The 26,457-nt window shown below is 37.6% G+C and overlaps 1 protein-coding gene across 1 annotated transcript in view; it reads left to right on the top strand.

Annotated features, from left to right (window-relative positions):
- The window catches only part of LOC121572233 (regulator of G-protein signaling 3), a 35,233-nt gene extending 9,358 nt beyond the window's left edge, over positions 1-25,875 (top strand). The window contains exons 3-6 of the mRNA XM_041884179.2: positions 1,260-1,318; positions 2,203-2,333; positions 6,836-7,002; positions 25,190-25,875. Coding sequence (XP_041740113.1) covers positions 1,260-1,318; positions 2,203-2,333; positions 6,836-7,002; positions 25,190-25,360 — 528 coding nt within the window. The 3' untranslated portion in view covers positions 25,361-25,875. The remainder of the gene's footprint in view (positions 1-1,259; positions 1,319-2,202; positions 2,334-6,835; positions 7,003-25,189) is intronic.
- Positions 25,876-26,457: the final 582 nt, after the last annotated feature.

Raw genomic sequence — 26,457 nt, 5'->3', positions numbered from 1 at the left:
GTAGTATCCTCCACCCTCTGTAGTATCCTGAACCCTCTGCAGTATCCTGAACCCTCTGCAGTATCCTGAACCCTCTGCAGTATCCTCCACCCTCTGTAGTATCCTGAACCCTCTGTAGTATCCTCCACCCTCTGTAGTATCCTCCACCCTCTGTAGTATCCTCCACCCTCTGTAGTATCCTCCACCCTCTGTAGTATCCTCCACCCTCTGTAGTATCCTCCACCCTCTGTAGTATCCTCCACCCTCTGTAGTATCCTGAACCCTCTGTAGTATCCTGAACCCTCTGTAGTATCCTGAACCCTCTGTAGTATCCTGAACCCTCTGTAGTATCCTCCACCCTCTGTAGTATCCTGAACCCTCTGTAGTATCCTGAACCCTCTGTAGTATCCTGAACCCTCTGTAGTATCCTGAACCCTCTGTAGTATCCTGAACCCTCTGTAGTATCCTCCACCCTCTGTAGTATCCTCCACCCCCTGTAGTATTCTGAACCCTCTGTAGTATCCTCCACCCTCTGTAGTATCCTGAACCCTCTGTAGTATCCTGAACCCTCTGTAGTATCCTGAACCCTCTGTAGTATCCTGAACCCTCTGTAGTATCCTCCACCCTCTGTAGTATCCTCCACCCTCTGTAGTATCCTCCACCCTCTGTAGTTTCCTGAACCCTCTGTAGTATCCTGAACCATCTGTAGTATCCTGAACCCTCTGTAGTATCTTGAACCCTCTGTAGTATCCTAACCTTGAGCTTCATCTGACAGAAAGTGTTATTCATAAATCAAGCGGCTGTCTCAAGTCAAGGTCACACCAAGTTAATCAAAGATTAAATAATCATAATATATTCAGTCTAGCTCAACATTACACATTATATTCTAGATTTGATTGAAATTATGTGTAATTCATTAAGCGCTCTTAAAATCCATCCTTTTACCCTCGGGATAAAAGTATCTGCTAAATGGCAAATGGCAAAACCAATGCATACCAAGTTTGACAGTGGCAAGTGCCTCTCCTATTTCCCCTATATGTTGGCGTACACATTGACGTCAACTACGTCTTTCCCAGAGGTCATGTTTTAGCGGTTTCCGTTTTTTTATGACGCCGATGACAGGAAAATATTGCTCAATCAGAACTTCCTTAAATGATATATTACGATTGGGCTTAAAACCAAAGAAGTCAAACCACTGAGGTTTGTGTGCTGCCTGCCTGCAAGTGTGTGTGCTGATTTTTTAAAATTTGGAAGTAAACTAATGGCGTCTATATTTCCAGAGTCCCCATTCATCACACTCCAACCTGTTTGACCCGGAGCAGAAAAAACAGAAAGACCGGTAAGCTCATCAACGTGCCTGGGCATTGCATTCCAATGGTAATCCAAAGTCAACACTGATGTCACACAGATATACCTAAATATCCTCATCACTTCATTGGTATTCAGTAACTGTTTTTAGTAATCTTGTGCTCCATACATTTCCTCCGCTGTGGGCAATAGCCTGGGGACGAGGTTTCTTTCTAAGAGGAAGATGTTGTCTAAGGCAGAGTCCCAGGCCAAATGCCACCCGATTCCCTACGCAGCCCATATGGCTCTTGTCGAAATTAGTGCACTATATAGGGAATAGGATGTAATTTCCCTGGTCAAAAGTAATGCACAACACAAGGAATAGGGTGCCATTTGGGACGTACCCTAAGAACCCCAAATGTTCAGTTTGATAGGATGCCACAACAAAAGAATACCCATCTGGACGTCATCCACCCTTGAGGTTGTAATGATACTGAGCCAACCAGTTGTCGAAATGAGGGTTGTGTCATCATGAAATCAGATCCAACCACACCAAAACGTACTTGTCATCTCCCTTTCTCCCTTTCCCTGTCTCTGCTCTCTCCTTACCCCTCCTCTCTCTCCCTGTCTCTCTCTCCCTCTCTCTCCCTGTCTCTCTCTCTCTACCACTCTCTCTCTCTCCCTGTCTCTCTCTCTCCATGTCTCTCTCTCTCTACCTCTCTCTCTCTCCCTGTCTCTCTCTCTCTCCCTGTCTCTCTCTCCTGTCTCCACTCTCTCCTTACCCCCCTCTCTCTCTCTCTCTCTCTCTCTCTCTCTCTCTCTCTCTCTCTCTCTCTGTCTCTCTCTCTCTCCCTGTCTCTCTCTCCCTCTCTTTCTCTTCGTCTCTCTCTCTCCCTCTCTGTCTCTCCCTCTCTCCCTTCCTCTCCTCCCTAACAGTGCTAAAGAGCAGCAGTCTCGCCTCCTGTTCCTTCGCCAATGGAGTCAGGTGGGCCACATCAAGGCCAAGTTCAGCCGGGAGGAACTGGATAAGTGGGCTGAGTCGCTGGACGCCCTCCTGGTTAGTCGGAGTAAGTAGACTAGGAAACCCTCCTGGCCAGTAGACTAGGACACCCTCCTGACCAGTAGACTAGGACACCCTCCTGACCAGTAGACTAGGACACCCTCCTGGCCGGTAGACTAGGACACCCTCCTGGCCGGTAGACTAGGACACCCTCCTGGCCGGTAGACTAGGACACCCTCCTGGCCGGTAGACTAGGACACCCTCCTGGCCGGTAGACTAGGACACCCTCCTGGCCAGTAGACTAGGACACCCTCCTGGCCAGTAGACTAGGACACCCTCCTGGCCAGTAGACTAGGACACCCTCCTGGCCAGTCGGAATAAGTAGACTAAGGCCCTATTCATTACTAAACACCGTAGCAAATGTTTTTTCGACGGAAAACTAAAACAAGTATTATAGTCAGACTGAGTAGTACAGCCAGTCCCAAACCGCTCCCTACCCTTCCTCCTTGGCCCTTCCCCTTCCATGTTTGATGATCTGAAGGGCTTTATTCAGGTATAATCAGAGTCGTGGTGAAGTTTCCACCATAATGCTTCCACCGTACAGATCTACAAACATGGAAGGGTTATGGCAAAGGTAATCTCGGCATCCCAGAAGGAAACTCTGGCGCCAGCTACTTGATTAAGTTCTGGGGGGAGATGTATGAGAAAAGATACTGGAATGAGGAGAGGAAGCAGAGCGGTAGCTCCACCCCCCCCTCTCTCTGCAAGTTTTGGTCAAGTCTATGAGCCAAATGTCTCCTTCCCCAATTTGAAACATGTGCACACCTGCCAAATCGTAATTTCTCCAAATGACCAGTGCCCCCCCCAAAAAAAAGATTTGACGGTATTTTATGTTTTTAAATAATAAATGTTCTAAATTTGCTTTATGAGTTGTGCATGACCGTAGCTAGGGTGGCAACACATACGCTACCAGTCAAAAGTTTGGAAACACCTACTCATTCAAGGGTTTTCTTTTATTTTTACTATTTTTTACATTGTAGAATAATAGAGAAGACCTAAACTATGAAATAACACATATGGAATCATGTAGTAACCAAAAAAGTGTTAAACAAATCAAAATCTATTTTATATTTGAGAATCTTCAAATAGCCACCCTTTGCCTTGATGACAGCTTTGCACACTCTTGGCATTTTCTCAACCAGCTTCACCTGGAATGCTTTTCCAACAATCTTGAAGGAGTTCCCACATATGCTGAGCACTTGTTGGCTGCTTTTCCTTCACTCTGCGGTCCAACTAATCTCAAACCATCTCAATTGGGTTGAGGTTGGGGGATTGTGGAGGCCTGGTCATCTAATGCAGCACTCAATCACTCTCCTTCTTGGTAAAATAGCCCTTACACAGCCTGGAGGTGTGTTGGATAATTGTCCTGTTGAAAAACATATGATAGTCCCACTAAGCCCAAACCAGATGGGATGGCGTATCGCTGCAGAAAGCTGTGGTAGCCATGCTGGTTAAGTGTGCCTTGAATTCTAAATAAATCACAGACAGTGTCACCAGCAAAGCACCCCCACACCATAACATATCCTCCTCCATGCTTTACGGTGGGAACTACATATGCAGAGATCATCCGTTCACCCACACCGTGTCTAACAAAGACACAGCGGTTGGAACCAAAAATCTCCAATTTGGACTCATCAGACCAAAGGACACATTTCCACCGGTCTAATGACCATTGCTCGTGTTTCTTGGCCCAAGCAGGTCTCTTCTTCTTATTGGTGTCCTTTAGCAGTGGTTTCTTTTCAGCAATTCGACCATGAAGGCCTGATTCACACAGTCTCCTCTGAACAGTTGATGTTGAGATGTGTCTGTTACTTGAACTGTGTGAAGCATTTATTTGGGCTGCAATTTCTGAGGCTGGTAACTCTAATGAACTTATCCTCTGCAGCAGAGTTAACTCTGGGTCTTCCATTCCTGTCGCAGTCCTCATGAGAGCCAGTTTCATCATAGAGCTTGATGGTTTTTGCGACTGCACTTGAACAAACTTTCAAAGTTCTTGAAATGTTCTGTATTGACTGACCTTCATGTCTTAAAGTAATGATGGACTGTCGTTTCTGTTTGCTTATTTGAGCTGTTCTTGCCATAATATGGATTTGGTATTTTACCAAATAGGGCTATCTTCTGTATACCCCTCCTACCTTGTCACAACACAACTGATTGGCTCAAACGCATTAAGAAGGAAATAAATTCCACAAATTAACTTTTAAGAAGGCACACCTGTTAATTGAAATACATTCCAGGTGACTACCTCAAGAAGCTGGTTGAGAGAATTCCAAGAGTGTGCAAAGCTGTCATCAAGGCAAAGGGTGGCTATTTGAAGAATCTCAAATATAAAATATATTTTGATTTATTTAACACTTTTTTTGGTTACTACATGATTCCATATGTGTTATTTCATAGTTTTGATGTCTTCACTATTATTCTACAATGTCGAAAATTGTAAAAAAATAAAGAAAAACCCGGGAATGAGTAGGTGTGTCCAAACTTTTGACTGGTACTGTACATTCTAAGTGATTTCAATTAGGCTTTTTTCCATTCTGATTTGTTTAGTACTGTTCAATCAAAATTAAACCGAAAGTTGATCTCATAAATTTCCACACTGCCACGTAGGGCTGCACGATATTTTTAACCAAATGTTGCAGCCTTGCGAGGGTTAACACGCTTAAATGTCTTAATCACGTCAGCCATGGAGAAGGAGAGGCCACAGTCCTTGGTAGTGGGCCTCGTCAGTGGCACTGTGTTATCCTCAAAGCGGGCGAAGAAGGTGTTTAGCTTGTCTGGAAGTGAGACGTCGGTGTCGGCGACGTGGCTGGTTTTCTTTTTGTAGTCCGTGATTGTCTGTAGACCCTGCCACATACGTCTCGTGTCTGAGCCGTTTGATTGCGACTCCACTTTGTCACTATACTGACGTTTTGCCTGTTTGATTGCCTTACGCAGAGAATAACTACACCGTTTGTATTCGGCCATATTCCCAATCACCTTGCCATGGATAAATGCAGTGGTTCGTGCTGCACTGTTGGAGCTAGAAACACAAGCATTTCGCTATAACCCGCAATAACATCTGCTAAACACGTGTATGTGACAAATAACGCTTTGATTTGATTTAAATGTCATATAGATCAATTTCTCTCACTGAAGGTAGTTTCGGTTTTATTATTCGATTTACAAACTAATATAATCTGGATACATGATCCGAGTACACAATCTTGAATACATGGAGTGTATACACATTGCTCAAACACTTAGTTAAAGGTCAATAGCTAGAGCTTTTGGAAAGCATGCAGTGACTGTGGTAGCCAAGCTTAGTCTGATAGTCTGCACAACTTGAACACATACAGGCTGTTTACAAGGATAACTTTAACACGACATACAGGCTGTTTACAAGGTATTGTTGATATGCTGCAGTGTCCACACTTGTTCTCTTTGTGTGTGTCACATACAAATGTACATACGTATTAATGTGTTTCACAATGTTGTAACCACTGTGTCCGCTATCTGCTGCCCTCCTTCCTTTCCCCACCCAGTCAGCCTCTTTGCACAAACATATGTTGCAACCCAGTGTCTAAGCAAAAAACAGAAGTGTATGAGAGAGAGAGAGAGAGAAGGGGGAGAGGGAGAGAAGGGGGAGAGGGAGAGAAGGGGGAGAGGGAGGGAGCGAGACAGTATGGAGGGTGTGACTGATTTAGAAAGCAATAAAGTTAGATGGCAATAATGAAAATGCACTGGAAAAAAATCCTAGGATTGATTTTAGTACTTTTACAGTCTGTGTGTATGTCCTGTATCTGTGCAAATGTGTGTACATGTGTGTTTGCATGTCACTGTATTGGCCAGTGGTGTGTACGTGTGTGTATGTGTACGTGTGTGTTTGCATGTCAGCGTATTGGCCAGTGGTGTGTAAGTGTGTGTATGTGTACGTGTGTGTTTGCATGTCACTGTATTGGCCAGTGTGTCTTTGAACCCATCTGTCTCCCCTTCCTAATCTTCCCCTCTAGTGACATCCTAAATGTGGTGTACTTTTATAAAGCCTAATACTCTTCCCCCCCTTTCTCTTCCTCCTCCCTCTCCCCATCACTCTCTCTCATCCCCCCTCCCTCCTCCCTCTCCCCATCACTCTCTCTCATCCCCCCTCCCCCCTTCCTCCTCCCTCTCCCCATCACTCTCTCTCATCCCCCTTCCCCCCTTCCTCCTCCCTCTCCCCATCACTCTCTCTCATCCCCCTCCCCCTTCCTCCTCCCTCTCCCATCACTCTCTCTCATCCCCCTCCCTCCTCCCTCTCCCCATCACTCTTCTCATCCCCCTCCCCCTTCCTCCTCTCCCTATCACTCTCTCTCATCCCCCTCCTTCCTCTCCTCTCCCCATCACTCTCTCATCCCCCTCCCCTTCCTCCCTCTCCCCATCACTCTCTCTCATCCCCCTTCCTCCTCCCTCTCCCCATCACTCTCTCTCATCCCCCCTCCCCCCTTCCTCCTCCCTCTCCCCATCACTCTCTCTAATCCCCCCCCCCCTCTCCAGCGGGCTTGTCTGTGTTTGGAGCATTCCTTCGCTCAGAGTTTAGTGAGGAGAATCTGCAGTTCTATCTGGCTTGTGAGCAGTACAGAAACTCCTCCAACAACTTCAGCCTGCACAGACGGGCCAAGGAGATCACGGTCACCTATATCGAGGCGGGGGCACCACGAGAGGTATACAGACTTTGTCTATACATTGACTGGGCTGGCTGGTTTCTGATTGTCTGTCTATGGTCCTCCCTGCCTGTCCGGCTGTCTGTCTGTCTATCTGTGGTCCGGCTGGCCTTTCTATCTGTCTCTGTAAATGGGCTTCATCTACCATCTACCATCTACCATCTATCATCTATCATCTACCATCTATATCTATCATCTACCATCTATATCTATCATCTACCATCTATCATCTACCATCTATATCTACCATCTATATCTACCATCTACCATCTATCATCTACCATCTATAATCTACCATCTATATATATCATCTACCATCTATCATCTATCATCTACCATCTATATCTATCATCTATCATCTATCATCTATCATCTACCATCTACCATCTATATCTACCATCTATCATCTACCATCTATATCTATCATCTACCATCTACCATCTATATCTATCATCTATCATCTATATCTACCATCTACCATCTATCATCTACCATCTACATCTATCATCTACCATCTATATCTATCATCTACCATCTATCATCTATCATCTATCATCTACCATCTACCATCTATATCTATCATCTACCATCTATCATCTACCATCTATCATCTACCATCTATATCTATCATCTATATCTACCATCTATCATCTACCATCTATCATCTACCATCTACCATCTACCATCTATATCTACCATCTATCATCTACCATCTATATCTACCATCTACCATCTACCATCTACCATCTATATCTACCATCTACCATCTACCATCTATATCTATCATCTACCATCTATCATCTACCATCTATATCTACCATCTATCATCTATATCTACCATCTATATCTACCATCTACCATCTACCACCTATATCTACCATCTATCATCTACCATCTATATCTACCATCTATATCTACCATCTACCATCTATCATCTACCATCTATATATATCATCTATCATCTACCATATATCATCTATCATCTACCATCTATATCTACCATCTACCATCTATATCTATCATCTATCATCTATATCTATCATCTATCATCTACCATCTATCATCTACCATCTATATCTACCATCTATCATCTACCATCTATCATCTACCATCTATATCTACCATCTATCATCTACCATCTATCATCTCCATCTACCATCTACCATCTATATCTACCATCTATAATCTATCATCTACCATCTATATCTACCATCTATCATCTACCATCTATATCTACCATCTATCATCTACCATCTATCATCTACCATCTATATCTACCATCTATCATCTACCATCTATCATCTACCATCTATATCTATCATCTACCATCTACCATCTATATCTATCATCTACCATCTACCATCTATATCTACCATCTACCATCTATATCTACCATCTATCATCTACTATCTATATATATCATCTACCATCAATCATCTATCATCTACCATCTATCATCTACCATCTATCATCTATCATCTATATATATCATCTACCATCTACCATCTATCATCTACCATCTATCATCTACCATCTATCATCAACCATCTACCATCTATCATCTACCATCTATATCTACCATCTATATCTACCATCTATCATCTACCATCTATCATCTACCATCTATATCTATCATCTACCATCTATCATCTACCATCTATCATCTACCATCTATATCTATCATCTATCAGCTATATCTATCATCTATATCTACCATCTATCATATACCATCTACCATCTACCATCTATATCTACCATCTACCATCTACCATCTATCATCTACCATCTATATCTACCATCTATCATCTACCATCTATATCTATCATCTACCATCTATCATCTACCATCTATATCTATCATCTACCATCTATCATCTACCATCTATATCTATCATCTACCATCTATCATCTACCATCTATATCTATCATCTACCATCTATATCTATCATCTACCATCTATCATCTATCATCTATATCTACCATCTATATCTACCATCTATAATCTATCATCTACCATCTACCATCTATATCTACCATCTATCATCTACCATCTATCATCTATATCTATCATCTATATCTATCATCTACCATCTATCATCTACCATCTACCATCTATATCTACCATCTATCATCTACCATCTATCATCTACAATCTATATCTACCATCTACCATCTATCATCTACCATCTATATCTACCATCTATCATCTATATCTACCATCTATATCTACCATCTACCATCTATCATCTACCATCTACCATCTATATCTACCATCTATATCTACCATCTACCATCTATCATCTATATCTACCATCTACCATCTATATCTACCATCTATAATCTATCATCTACCATCTATATCTACCATCTATCATCTACCATCTATATCTACCATCTATAATCTATCATCTACCATCTATATCTACCATCTATATCTACCATCTACCATCTATCATCTACCATCTATATCTATCATCTACCATCTATCATCTACCATCTATCATCTACCATCTATATCTATCATCTATCATCTATATCTACCATCTATCATCTATATCTACCATCTACCATCTATATCTATATCTACCATCTATATCTATCATCTACCATCTACCATCTATATCTACCATCTACCATCTATATCTACCATCTATCATCTACTATCTATATCTACCATCTACCATCTATATCTACCATCTACCATCTATCATCTACCATCTATATATATCATCTACCATCAATCATCTATCATCTACCATCCATCATCTACCATCTACCTAATATCATCTATCATCTATATCTATCATCTACCATCTATCATCTACCATCTATCATCTACCATCTATATCTACCATCTATCATCTACCATCTACCATCTATCATCTACCATCTATATCTATCATCTACCATCTATATCTATCATCTACCATCTATCATCTACCATCTATATCTATCATCTATCAGCTATATCTATCATCTATATCTATCATCTACCATCTATCATCTACCATCTACCATCTATATCTACCATCTACCATCTACCAACTATATCTACCATCTATATCTACCATCTCAATCAATCAATCAATCAATTTTATTTTATATAGCCCTTCTTACATCAGCTAATATCTCGAAGTGCTGTACAGAAACCCAGCCTAAAACCCCAAACAGCTAGTAATGCAGGTGTAGAAGCACGGTGGCTAGGAAAAACTCCCTAGAAAGGCAAAACCTAGGAAGAAACCTAGAGAGGAACCAGGCTATGAGGGTGGCCAGTCCTCTTCTGGCTGTGCCGGGTGGAGATTATAACAGAACCATGCCAAGATGTTCAAAAATGTTCATAAGTGACAAGCATGGTCAAATAATAATCAGGAATAAATCTCAGTTGGCTTTTCATAGCCGATCATTAGAGTTTAAAACAGCAGGTCTGGGACAGGTAGGGGTTCCATAACCGCAGGCAGAACAGTTTAAACTGGAATAGCAGCAAGGCCAGGCGGACTGGGGACAGCAAGGAGTCACCACGGCCGGTAGTCCCGACGTATGGTCCTAGGGCTCAGGTCTCTCAGTTGGCTTTTCAGCCGATCATTTAGAGTTGAAAACAGCAGGTCTGGGACAGGTAGGGGTTTCGTAGCCGCAGGCAGAACAGTTGAAACTGGAATAGCAGCAAGGCCAGGCGGACTGGGGACAGCAAGGTGTCATCATGCCCGGTAGTCCTGACGTATGGTCCTAGGGCTCAGGTTCTCAGAGAGAAAGAGAGAACGAGAGAATTAGAGAGAGCATACTTAAATTCACACAGGACACTGGATAAGACAGGAGAAGTACTCCAGGTATAACCAACTAACCCCAGCCCCCGACACATAAACTACTGCAGCATAAATACTGGAGGCTGAGACAGGAGCGGTCCGGAGACACTGTGGCCATCTACCATATATCATCTACCATCTATCATCTATCATCTATCATCTACCATCTATATCTATCATCTACCATCTATATCTACCATCTACCATCTATATCTACCATCTACCATCTATATCTATCATCTACCATCTACCATCTATCATCTACCATCTTTATCTATAATCTACCATCTATATCTATCATCTACCATCTTTCATCTATCATCTACCATCTATCATCTATATCTACCATCTACCATCTATATCTATCATCTACCATCTATATCTACCATCTATAATCTACCATCTATATCTACCATCTATCATCTATATCTATAATCTACCATCTATATCTACCATCTACCATCTATCATCTACCATATATCATCTATCATCTATATCTACCATCTACCATCTATCATCTATATCTACCATCTACCATCTTTCATCTATATCTACCATATACCATCTATATCTACCATCTATATCTACCATCTACCATCAATATCTATCATCTACCATCTACCATCTATCATCTACCATCTATCATCTACCATATATCATCTATCATCTATATCTACCATCTATCAACTATATCTACCATCTACCATCTACCATCTATATCTACCATCTACCATCTATCATCTACCGTCTATCATCTATCAGCTATATCTACCATCTATCATCTACCATCTATCATCTATCAGCTATATCTACCATCTATATCTACCATCTATCATCTATATCTACCATCTATCATCTACCAACTATATCTACCATCTATCATCTATATCTACCATCTATCATCTACCATATATCATCTATCATCTATATCTACCATCTATCATCTATATCTACCATCTACCATCTATATCTACCACCTATATCTACCATCTACCATCTATCATCTACCGTCTATCATCTATCAGCTATATCTACCATCTACCATCTATCATCTATCAGCTATATCTACCATCTATCATCTATATCTACCATCTCTCATCTATATCTATCATCTACCATCTATATCTACCATCTACCATATATCATCTACCATCTACCATATATATCTACCATCTACCATCTATATCTACCATCTATATCTAGCATCTACCATCTATATCCATCTTCTACCATCTATATCTACCATATATCATCTACCATCTATATCTATCATCTACCATCTACCATCTATATCTACCATCTATCATCTACCATCTATATCTATAATCTACCATCTATATCTATCATCTACCATCTACCATCTATATCTACCATCTACCATCTATATCTATCATCTACCATCTATATCTACCATCTACCATCTATATCTATCATCTACCATCTATCATCTACCATCTATATCTATCATCTACCATCTATCATCTACCATCTATATCTATAATCTACCATCTATATCTACCATCTACCATCGATCATCTATATCTATCATCTACCATCTACCATCTATATCTACCATCTACCATCTATCATCTACCATCTATCATCTATATCTACCATCTATCATCTATATCTACCATCTACCATCTATCATCTATATCTACCATCTACCATCTACCATCTATATCTACCATCTATATCTACCATCTACCATCTATCATCTACCATCTATCATCTACCATCTATCATCTACCATCTATCATCTATATCTACCATCTATCATCTACCATCTATCATCTATCAGCTATATCTACCATCTATCATCTATATCTACCATCTACCATCTATCATCTATATCTACCATCTATCATCTACCATCTACCATCTATCATCTATATCTACCATCTACCATCTATATTTACCATCTACCATCTATATCTACCATCTACCATCTACCATCTATCATCTATATCTACCATCTATCATCTACCATCTACCATCGATATCTACCATCTACCATCTATATCTACCATCTACCATCTACCATCTATCATCTATATCTACCATCTATCATCTACCATCTATCATCTATCATCTATATCTACCATCTATCATCTATATCTACCATCTACCATCTATCATCTATATCTACCATCTACCATCTACCATCTATATCTACCATCTACCATCTACCATCTATCATCTATATCTATCATCTACCATCTATCATCTATATCTACCATCTATCTACCATCTATCATCTATATCTACCATCTACCATCTATCATCTACCATCTATATCTACCATCTATCATCTATCATCTATATATATCATCTACCATCTACCATCTATCATCTACCATCTATCATCTACCATCTACCATCTATCATCAACCATCTACCATCTATCATCTACCATCTATATCTACCATCTATATCTACCATCTATCATCTACCATCTACCATCTATCATCTACCATCTATCATCTACCATCTATATCTATCTATCAGCTATATCTATCATCTATATCTACCATCTATCATCTACCATCTACCATCTATATCTACCATCTACCATCTATCATCTACCATCTACCATCTATATCTACCATCTATCATCTACCATCTATATCTATCATCTACCATCTATCATCTACCATCTATATCTATCATCTACCATCTATCATCTACCATCTATATCTATCATCTACCATCTATCATCTACCATCTATATCTATCATCTACCATCTATATCTATCATCTACCATCTATATCTATCATCTACCATCTATCATCTACCATCTATATCTATCATCTATCAGCTATATCTACCATCTATATCTACCATCTATATCTACCATCTATCATCTACCATCTATCATCTATATCTATCATCTATATCTATCGTCTACCATCTATCATCTATCATCTACCATCTACCATCTATATCTACCATCTATCATCTACCATCTATCATCTACAATCTATATCTACCATCTACCATCTATCATCTACCATCTATATCTACCATCTATCATCTATATCTACCATCTATATCTACCATCTATCATCTACCATCTACCATCTATATCTACCATCTATATCTACCATCTATCATCTATATCTACCATCTACCATCTATATCTACCATCTATAATCTATCATCTACCATATATATCTACCATCTATCATCTACCATCTATATCTACCATCTATAATCTATCATCTACCATCTATATCTACCATCTATATCTACCATCTACCATCTATCATCTACCATCTATATCTATCATCTACCATCTATCATCTACCATCTATCATCTACCATCTATATCTACCATCTACCATCCATCATCTACCATCTACCATCTATCATCTATCATCTATATATATCATCTACCATCTATCATCTACCATCTATCATCTACCATCTATCATCTACCATCTATATCTACCATCTATCATCTACCATCTACCATCTATCATCTACCATCTATATCTATCATCTACCATCTATATCTATCATCTACCATCTATCATCTACCATCTATATCTATCATCTATCAGCTATATCTATCATCTATATCTATCATCTACCATCTATCATCTACCATCTACCATCTATATCTACCATCTACCATCTACCAACTATATCTACCATCTATATCTACCATCTACCATCTATCATCTATCATCTATCATCTACCATCTATATCTATCATCTACCATCTATATCTACCATCTATATCTACCATCTACCATCTATATCTATCATCTACCATCTACCATCTATCATCTACCATCTTTATCTATAATCTACCATCTATATCTATCATCTACCATCTTTCATCTATCATCTACCATCTATCATCTATATCTACCATCTACCATCTATATCTATCATCTACCATCTATATCTACCATCTATAATCTACCATCTATATCTACCATCTATCATCTATATCTATAATCTACCATCTATATCTACCATCTACCATCTATCATCTACCATCTATATCTACCATCTACCATCTATCATCTATATCTACCATCTACCATCTTTCATCTATATCTACCATATACCATCTATATCTACCATCTATATCTACATCTATCATCTACCATCTACCATCTATCATCTACCATCTATCATCTACCATATATCATCTATCATCTATATCTACCATCTATCAACTATATCTACCATCTACCATCTACCATCTATATCTACCATCTATATCTACCATCTACCATCTACCATCTATCATCTACCGTCTATCATCTATCAGCTATATCTACCATCTATCATCTACCATCTATCATCTATCAGCTATATCTACCATCTATCATCTATATCTACCATCTATCATCTATATCTACCATCTATCATCTACCATCTATATCTACCATCTATCATCTATATCTACCATCTATCATCTACCATATATCATCTATCATCTATATCTACCATCTATCATCTATATCTACCATCTATATCTACCACCTATATCTACCATCTACCATCTATCATCTACCGTCTATCATCTATCAGCTATATCTACCATCTACCATCTACCATCTATCATCTATCAGCTATATCTACCATCTATCATCTATATCTACCATCTCTCATCTATATCTATCATCTACCATCTATATCTACCATCTACCATATATCATCTACCATCTACCATCTATATCTACCATCTACCATCTATATCTACCATCTATATCTAGCATCTACCATCTATATCCATCTTCTACCATCTATATCTACCATATATCATCTACCATCTATATCTATCATCTACCATCTACCATCTATATCTACCATCTATCATCTACCATCTATATCTATAATCTACCATCTATATCTATCATCTACCATCTACCATCTATATCTACCATCTACCATCTATATCTACCATCTATATCTATCATCTACCATCTATATCTACCATCTACCATCTATATCTATCATCTACCATCTATCATCTACCATCTATATCTATCATCTACCATCTACCATCTATCTACCATCTATCATCTACCATCTATATCTATAATCTACCATCTATATCTACCATCTACCATCGATCATCTATATCTATCATCTACCATCTACCATCTATATCTACCATCTACCATCTATCATCTACCATCTATCATCTATATCTACCATCTATCATCTATATCTACCATCTACCATCTATCATCTATATCTACCATCTACCATCTACCATCTATATCTACCATCTACCATCTATCATCTACCATCTATCATCTACCATCTATCATCTACCATCTATCATCTATATCTACCATCTATCATCTACCATCTATCATCTATCAGCTATATCTACCATCTATCATCTATATCTACCATCTACCATCTATCATCTATATCTACCATCTATCATCTACCATCTACCATCTATCATCTATATCTACCATCTACCATCTATATCTACCATCTATATCTACCATCTACCATCTACCATCTATCATCTATATCTACCATCTATCATCTATCATCTACCATCTACCATCTATATCTACCATCTACCATCTATATCTACCATCTACCATCTACCATCTATCATCTATATCTACCATCTATATCTACCATCTATCATCTACCATCTATCATCTATCATCTATATCTACCATCTATCATCTATATCTACCATCTACCATCTACCATCTATATCTACCATCTACCATCTATATCTACCATCTATCATCTACCATCTACCATCTACCATCTATCATCTACCGTCTATCATCTATCAGCTATATCTACCATCTATCATCTACCATCTATCATCTATCAGCTATATCTACCATCTATCATCTATATCTACCATCTATCATCTATATCTACCATCTATCATCTACCATCTATATCTACCATCTATCATCTATATCTACCATCTATCATCTACCATATATCATCTATCATCTATATCTACCATCTATCATCTATATCTACCATCTACCATCTTTATCTACCATCTACCATCTATCATCTACCGTCTATCATCTATCAGCTATATCTACCATCTACCATCTACCATCTATCATCTATCAGCTATATCTACCATCTATCATCTATATCTACCATCTCTCATCTATATCTATCATCTACCATCTATATCTACCATCTACCATATATCATCTACCATCTACCATCTATATCTACCATCTACCGTCTATATCTACCATCTATATCTAGCATCTACCATCTATATCCATCTTCTACCATCTATATCTACCATATATCATCTACCATCTATATCTATCATCTACCATCTACCATCTATATCTACCATCTATCATCTACCATCTATATCTATAATCTACCATCTATATCTATCATCTACCATCTACCATCTATATCTACCATCTACCATCTATATCTACCATCTATATCTATCATCTACCATCTATATCTACCATCTACCATCTATATCTATCATCTACCATCTATCATCTACCATCTATATCTATCATCTACCATCTACCATCTATCTACCATCTATCATCTACCATCTATATCTATAATCTACCATCTATATCTACCATCTACCATCGATCATCTATATCTATCATCTACCATCTACCATCTATATCTACCATCTACCATCTATCATCTACCATCTATCATCTATATCTACCATCTATCATCTATATCTACCATCTACCATCTATCATCTATATCTACCATCTACCATCTATATCTACCATCTATATCTACCATCTACCATCTATCATCTACCATCTATCATCTAGCATCTATCATCTACCATCTATCATCTATATCTACCATCTATCATCTACCATCTATCATCTATCAGCTATATCTACCATCTATCATCTATATCTACCATCTACCATCTATCATCTACCATCTACCATCTATCATCTATATCTACCATCTACCATCTATATCTACCATCTACCATCTATATCTACCATCTACCATCTACCATCTATCATCTATATCTACCATCTATCATCTATCATCTACCATCTACCATCTATATCTACCATCTACCATCTATATCTACCATCTACCATCTACCATCTATCATCTATATCTACCATCTATATCTACCATCTATCATCTATCATCTATCATCTATATCTACCATCTATCATCTATATCTACCATCTACCATCTATCATCTATATCTACCATCTACCATCTACCATCTATATCTACCATCTACCATCTACCATCTATCATCTATATCTATCATCTACCATCTATCATCTATATCTACCATCTATCTACCATCTATCATCTATATCTACCATCTACCATCTATCATCTACCATCTATATCTACCATCTACCATCTATATCTACCATCTACCATCTATATCTATCATCTACCATCTACCATCTATATCTACCATCTATAATCTACCATCTATATCTACCATCTATCATCTATATCTATAATCTACCATCTATATCTACCATCTACCATCTATCATCTACCATATATCATCTATCATCTATATCTACCATCTACCATCTATCATCTATATCTACCATCTACCATCTTTCATCTATATCTACCATCTACCATCTATATCTACCATCTATATCTACCATCTACCATCAATATCTATCATCTACCATCTACCATCTATCATCTACCATCTATCATCTACCATATATCATCTATCATCTATATCTACCATCTATCATCTATATCTACCATCTACCATCTACCATCTATATCTACCATCTACCATATATCATCTACCGTCTATCATCTATCAGCTATATCTACCATCTATCATCTACCATCTATCATCTATCAGCTATATCTACCATCTATCATCTATATCTACCATCTATCATCTATATCTACCATCTATCATCTACCATCTATATCTACCATCTATCATCTATATCTACCATCTATCATCTACCATATATCATCTATCATCTATATCTACCATCTATCATCTATATCTACCATCTACCATCTATATCTACCACCTATATCTACCATCTACCATCTACCATCTATCATCTACCGTCTATCATCTATCAGCTATATCTACCATCTACCATCTACCATCTATCATCTATCAGCTATATCTACCATCTATCATCTATATCTACCATCTCTCATCTATATCTATCATCTACCATCTATATCTACCATCTACCATATATCATCTACCATCTACCATCTATATCTACCATCTACCATCTATATCTACCATCTATATCTAGCATCTACCATCTATATCCATCTTCTACCATCTATATCTACCATATATCATCTACCATCTATATCTATCATCTACCATCTACCATCTATATCTACCATCTATCATCTACCATCTATATCTATAATCTACCATCTATATCTATCATCTACCATCTACCATCTATATCTACCATCTACCATCTATATCTACCATCTATATCTACCATCTACCATCTATATCTATCATCTACCATCTATCATCTACCATCTATATCTATCATCTACCATCTACCATCTATCTACCATCTATCATCTACCATCTATATCTATAATCTACCATCTATATCTACCATCTACCATCTATCATCTATATATATCATCTACCATCTACCATCTATATCTACCATCTACCATCTATCATCTACCATCTATCATCTATATCTACCATCTATCATCTACATCTGCCATCTATCATCTATATCTACCATCTACCATCTACCATCTATATCTACCATCTATATCTACCATCTACCATCTATCATCTACCATCTATCATCTACCATCTATCATCTACCATCTATCATCTATATCTACCATCTATCATCTACCATCTATCATCTATCAGCTATATCTACCATCTATCATCTATATCTACCATCTACCATATATCATCTATATCTACCATCTATCATCTACCATCTACCATCTATCATCTATATCTACATCTACCATCTATATCTGCCATCTACCATCTATATCTACCATCTACCATCTACCATCTATCATCTATATCTACCATCTATCATCTATCATCTACCATCTACCATCTATATCTATCATCTACCATCTATATCTGCCATATATCATCTACCATCTACCATCTATATCTACCATCTACCATCTATATCTACCATCTATATCTAGCATCTACCATCTATATCCATCTTCTACCATCTATATCTACCATATATCATCTACCATCTATATCTATCATCTACCATCTACCATCTATATCTACCATCTATCATCTACCATCTATATCTATAATCTACCATCTATATCTATCATTTACCATCTACCATCTATATCTACCATCTACCATCTATATCTACCATCTACCATCTATCATCTACCATATATCATCTATCATCTATATCTACCATCTACCATCTATCATCTATATCTACCATCTACCATCTTTCATCTATATCTACCATCTACCATCTATATCTACCATCTATATCTACCATCTACCATCAATATCTATCATCTACCATCTACCATCTATCATCTACCATCTATCATCTACCATATATCATCTATCATCTATATCTACCATCTATCATCTATATCTACCATCTACCATCTACCATCTATATCTACCATCTACCATATATCATCTACCGTCTATCATCTATCAGCTATATCTACCATCTATCATCTACCATCTATCATCTATCAGCTATATCTACCATCTATCATCTATATCTACCATCTATCATCTATATCTACCATCTATCATCTACCATCTATATCTACCATCTATCATCTATATCTACCATCTATCATCTACCATATATCATCTATCATCTATATCTACCATCTATCATCTATATCTACCATCTACCATCTATATCTACCACCTATATCTACCATCTACCATCTACCATCTATCATCTACCGTCTATCATCTATCATTGCTATATCTACCATCTACCATCTACCATCTATCATCTATCAGCTATATCTACCATCTATCATCTATATCTACCATCTCTCATCTATATCTATCATCTACCATCTATATCTACCATCTACCATATATCATCTACCATCTACCATCTATATCTACCATCTACCATCTATATCTACCATCTATATCTAGCATCTACCATCTATATCCATCTTCTACCATCTATATCTACCATATATCATCTACCATCTATATCTATCATCTACCATCTACCATCTATATCTACCATCTATCATCTACCATCTATATCTATAATCTACCATCTATATCTATCATCTACCATCTACCATCTATATCTACCATCTACCATCTATATCTACCATCTATATCTACCATCTACCATCTATATCTATCATCTACCATCTATCATCTACCATCTATATCTATCATCTACCATCTACCATCTATCTACCATCTATCATCTACCATCTATATCTATAATCTACCATCTATATCTACCATCTACCATCTATCATCTATATATATCATCTACCATCTACCATCTATATCTACCATCTACCATCTATCATCTACCATCTATCATCTATATCTACCATCTATCATCTACATCTACCATCTATCATCTATATCTACCATCTACCATCTACCATCTATATCTACCATCTATATCTACCATCTACCATCTATCATCTACCATCTATCATCTACCATCTATCATCTACCATCTATCATCTATATCTACCATCTATCATCTACCATCTATCATCTATCAGCTATATCTACCATCTATCATCTATATCTACCATCTACCATATATCATCTATATCTACCATCTATCATCTACCATCTACCATCTATCATCTATATCTACCATCTACCATCTATATCTACCATCTACCATCTATATCTACCATCTACCATCTACCATCTATCATCTATATCTACCATCTATCATCTATCATCTACCATCTACCATCTATATCTATCATCTACCATCTATATCTACCATATATCATCTACCATCTACCATCTATATCTACCATCTACCATCTATATCTACCATCTATATCTAGCATCTACCATCTATATCCATCTTCTACCATCTATATCTACCATATATCATCTACCATCTATATCTATCATCTACCATCTACCATCTATATCTACCATCTATCATCTACCATCTATATCTATAATCTACCATCTATATCTATCATTTACCATCTACCATCTATATCTACCATCTACCATCTATATCTACCATCTATATCTATCATCTACCATCTATATCTACCATCTACCATCTATATCTATCATCTACCATCTATCATCTACCATCTATATCTATCATCTACCATCTACCATCTATCTACCATCTATCATCTACCATCTATATCTATAATCTACCATCTATATCTACCATCTACCATCGATCATCTATATCTATCATCTACCATCTACCATCTATATCTACCATCTACCATCTATCATCTACCATCTATCATCTATATCTACCATCTATCATCTATATCTACCATCTACCATCTATATCTACCATCTACCATCTACCATCTATATCTACCATCTATATCTACCATCTACCATCTATCATCTACCATCTATCATCTACCATCTATCATCTACCATCTATCATCTATATCTACCATCTATCATCTACCATCTATCATCTATCAGCTATATCTACCATCTACCATCTATATCTACCATCTACCATCTATCATCTATATCTACCATCTATCATCTACCATCTACCATCTATCATCTATATCTACCATCTACCATCTATATCTACCATCTACCATCTATATCTACCATCTACCATCTATCATCTATATCTACCATCTATCATCTATCATCTACCATCTACCATCTATATCTACCATCTACCATCTATATCTACCATCTACCATCTACCATCTATCATCTATATCTACCATCTATATCTACCATCTATCATCTACCATCTATCATCTATCATCTATATCTACCATCTATCATCTATATCTACCATCTACCATCTATCATCTATATCTACCATCTACCATCTATATCTACCATCTACCATCTATCATCTACCATCTATCATCTATATCTACCATCTATCTACCATCTATCATCTATATCTACCATCTACCATCTACCATCTATATCTACCATCTACCATCTATATCTACCATCTACCATCTATATCTATCATCTACCATCTACCATCTATATCTACCATCTATAATCTACCATCTATATCTACCATCTATCATCTATATCTATAATCTACCATCTATATCTACCATCTACCATCTATCATCTACCATATATCATCTATCATCTATATCTACCATCTACCATCTATCATCTATATCTACCATCTACCATCTTTCATCTATATCTACCATCTACCATCTATATCTACCATCTATATCTACCATCTACCATCAATATCTATCATCTACCATCTACCATCTATCATCTACCATCTATCATCTACCATATATCATCTATCATCTATATCTACCATCTATCATCTATATCTACCATCTACCATCTATATCTACCATCTATATCTACCATCTACCATCTACCATCTATCATCTACCGTCTATCATCTATCAGCTATATCTACCATCTATCATCTACCATCTATCATCTATCAGCTATATCTACCATCTATCATCTATATCTACCATCTATCATCTATATCTACCATCTATCATCTACCATCTATATCTACCATCTATCATCTATATCTACCATCTATCATCTACCATATATCATCTATCATCTATATCTACCATCTATCATCTATATCTACCATCTACCATCTATATCTACCACCTATATCTACCATCTACCATCTACCATCTATCATCTACCGTCTATCATCTATCAGCTATATCTACCATCTACCATCTACCATCTATCATCTATCAGCTATATCTACCATCTATCATCTATATCTACCATCTCTCATCTATATCTATCATCTACCATCTATATCTACCATCTACCATATATCATCTACCATCTACCATCTATATCTACCATCTACCATCTATATCTACCATCTATATCTAGCATCTACCATCTATATCCATCTTCTACCATCTATATCTACCATATATCATCTACCATCTATATCTATCATCTACCATCTACCATCTATATCTACCATCTATCATCTACCATCTATATCTATAATCTACCATCTATATCTATCATCTACCATCTACCATCTATATCTACCATCTATATCTATCATCTACCATCTATATCTACCATCTACCATCTATATCTATCATCTACCATCTATCATCTACCATCTATATCTATCATCTACCATCTACCATCTATCTACCATCTATCATCTACCATCTATATCTATAATCTACCATCTATATCTACCATCTACCATCTATCATCTATATCTATCATCTACCATCTACCATCTATATCTACCATCTACCATCTATCATCTACCATCTATCATCTATATCTACCATCTACCATCTATCATCTATATCTACCATCTACCATCTACCATCTATATCTACCATCTATATCTACCATCTACCATCTATCATCTACCATCTATCATCTACCATCTATCATCTACCATCTATCATCTATATCTACCATCTATCATCTACCATCTATCATCTATCAGCTATATCTACCATCTATCATCTATATCTACCATCTACCATATATCATCTATATCTACCATCTATCATCTACCATCTACCATCTATCATCTATATCTACCATCTACCATCTATATCTACCATCTACCATCTATATCTACCATCTACCATCTATCATCTATATCTACCATCTATCATCTACCATCTACCATCTATATCTACCATCTACCATCTATATCTACCATCTACCATCTACCATCTATCATCTATATCTACCATCTATATCTACCATCTACCATCTATCATCTACCATCTATCATCTATCATCTATATCTACCATCTATCATCTATATCTACCATCTATCATCTATATCTACCATCTACCATCTATATCTACCATCTACCATCTATCATCTATATCTATCATCTACCATCTATCATCTATATCTACCATCTATCATCTATATCTATCTACCATCTATCATCTATATCTACCATCTATCTACCATCTATCATCTATATCTACCATCTACCATCTATCATCTACCATCTATATCTACCATCTATCATCTACCATCTACCATCTATCATCTATATCTATCATCTATCATCTACCATCTACCATCTATATCTACCATCTACCATCTATCTATTATGTTGCTCTGGTTATCTTTCTTATCTTCTTTGACCTGGAAGTGTACCTGGAAGTGTGTTTATTAAACAGTGTCTTCTTAACTGATCTGGAACCACTTCATTCACCCATATTCTCTCTCTTTCCCTCTCAGGTGAACTTGGACAGTAAGACCAGAGAACTAACCACACAGCTCCTACAGGCCCCATCACGCACCTCCCTGTCCCACGCCCAGAAATGCATCTACTCCCTCCTGGATACAGACTGCTACCCCCGCTTCCTCCAGTCCTCCATCTACCTCAGCCTGCTAGGCCAGGCTGACTAGAGACGAAGGGCTCCATTCAATCCATATCGGCAAAGTTCAGCACTATAGCACAAATTGAAATTTAAAGGCAATGTTCCCCGCGTTCACGGAGACTGCATTTCACGTTAAACGCTACTGCATATTTTGGCTCAATACCAATTGAATGGAGACATTATTCTCCAATCTCCACCCTTTTCCCAAAGTGTACACTCTCTTGCGTGGATTCAACAGTGGTGGAAAGGAAACTCTTTCCATCCAACACTTACACCAATCCAGTGCTTTTGAAATCCATGACAGGGAGGGAGTGTGCAAGTGCACACTTTTTTGAAAAAGGGTGGAGAACTGTTGTAGATATGGGGCAGAAGTGGGGACAGTTGCAGGAGATGCAGTTACAATGTAGAGTTAAATAGGGTTTAGGGGGGGCAGGGTTTTGGGTTTAGTCATTTCAGTAGAGGTGATGAGCAGGCTTGTGTTCATTAGGGCATGGAACAGAAAAAACGTTTTAAAAATGTTTTGCAACGGAAAACAAAATTGAGTGTTTCTTATTGGACAAGTCCAGATAGTCCCTCCCTGTTTCAGTCAGGTTTTTTTTTTTCTTAATTTGATGCCTAATGAACATGACCCAAGTTCTGTTCTTCTTTGTGTGTGAAGGGGCTTAGGGAAGTAAAAGCAGGGAAAGACATCGGGTTTGGATGAAACCCAAGCGATAAACGGGGGTTACGAGACAGGGGCCTGTTTTTTTTTTTTCTCCATGACTTAGAGGGTGCGACCCGAGGCGGCGGCGTGAAACTATGCAGATCTCATTGTTTGTAATCATTAAACATCTTCTTTTTCACTCGTAGCAGAGCAGCTAAGTAGCCGAATGGTCCCCCATGGTCCAATGAGCACAATACGGACAGCGCTGACAGGAAGGATAAACAGGACGGAGCACTAGTTAAAGCACTTTGAGTTACTTGCAGTGCCTTCAGAAAGTATTCATAACCCTTGACTTATTCCATATTTTGTTGTTATAACCTGACTTCAAAATGGATTAAATAATATTTTCTCATCCATGTACACACAATATCCCACAATCACAAAGTGAAAACACGTGTTTAGATTTTCGTTACACATTTATT

Source organism: Coregonus clupeaformis, chromosome 8, assembly GCF_020615455.1.
Source record: "Coregonus clupeaformis isolate EN_2021a chromosome 8, ASM2061545v1, whole genome shotgun sequence".
Taxonomy (NCBI): domain Eukaryota; kingdom Metazoa; phylum Chordata; class Actinopteri; order Salmoniformes; family Salmonidae; genus Coregonus; species Coregonus clupeaformis.
This window is presented reverse-complemented; position numbering and strand designations above follow the sequence as displayed.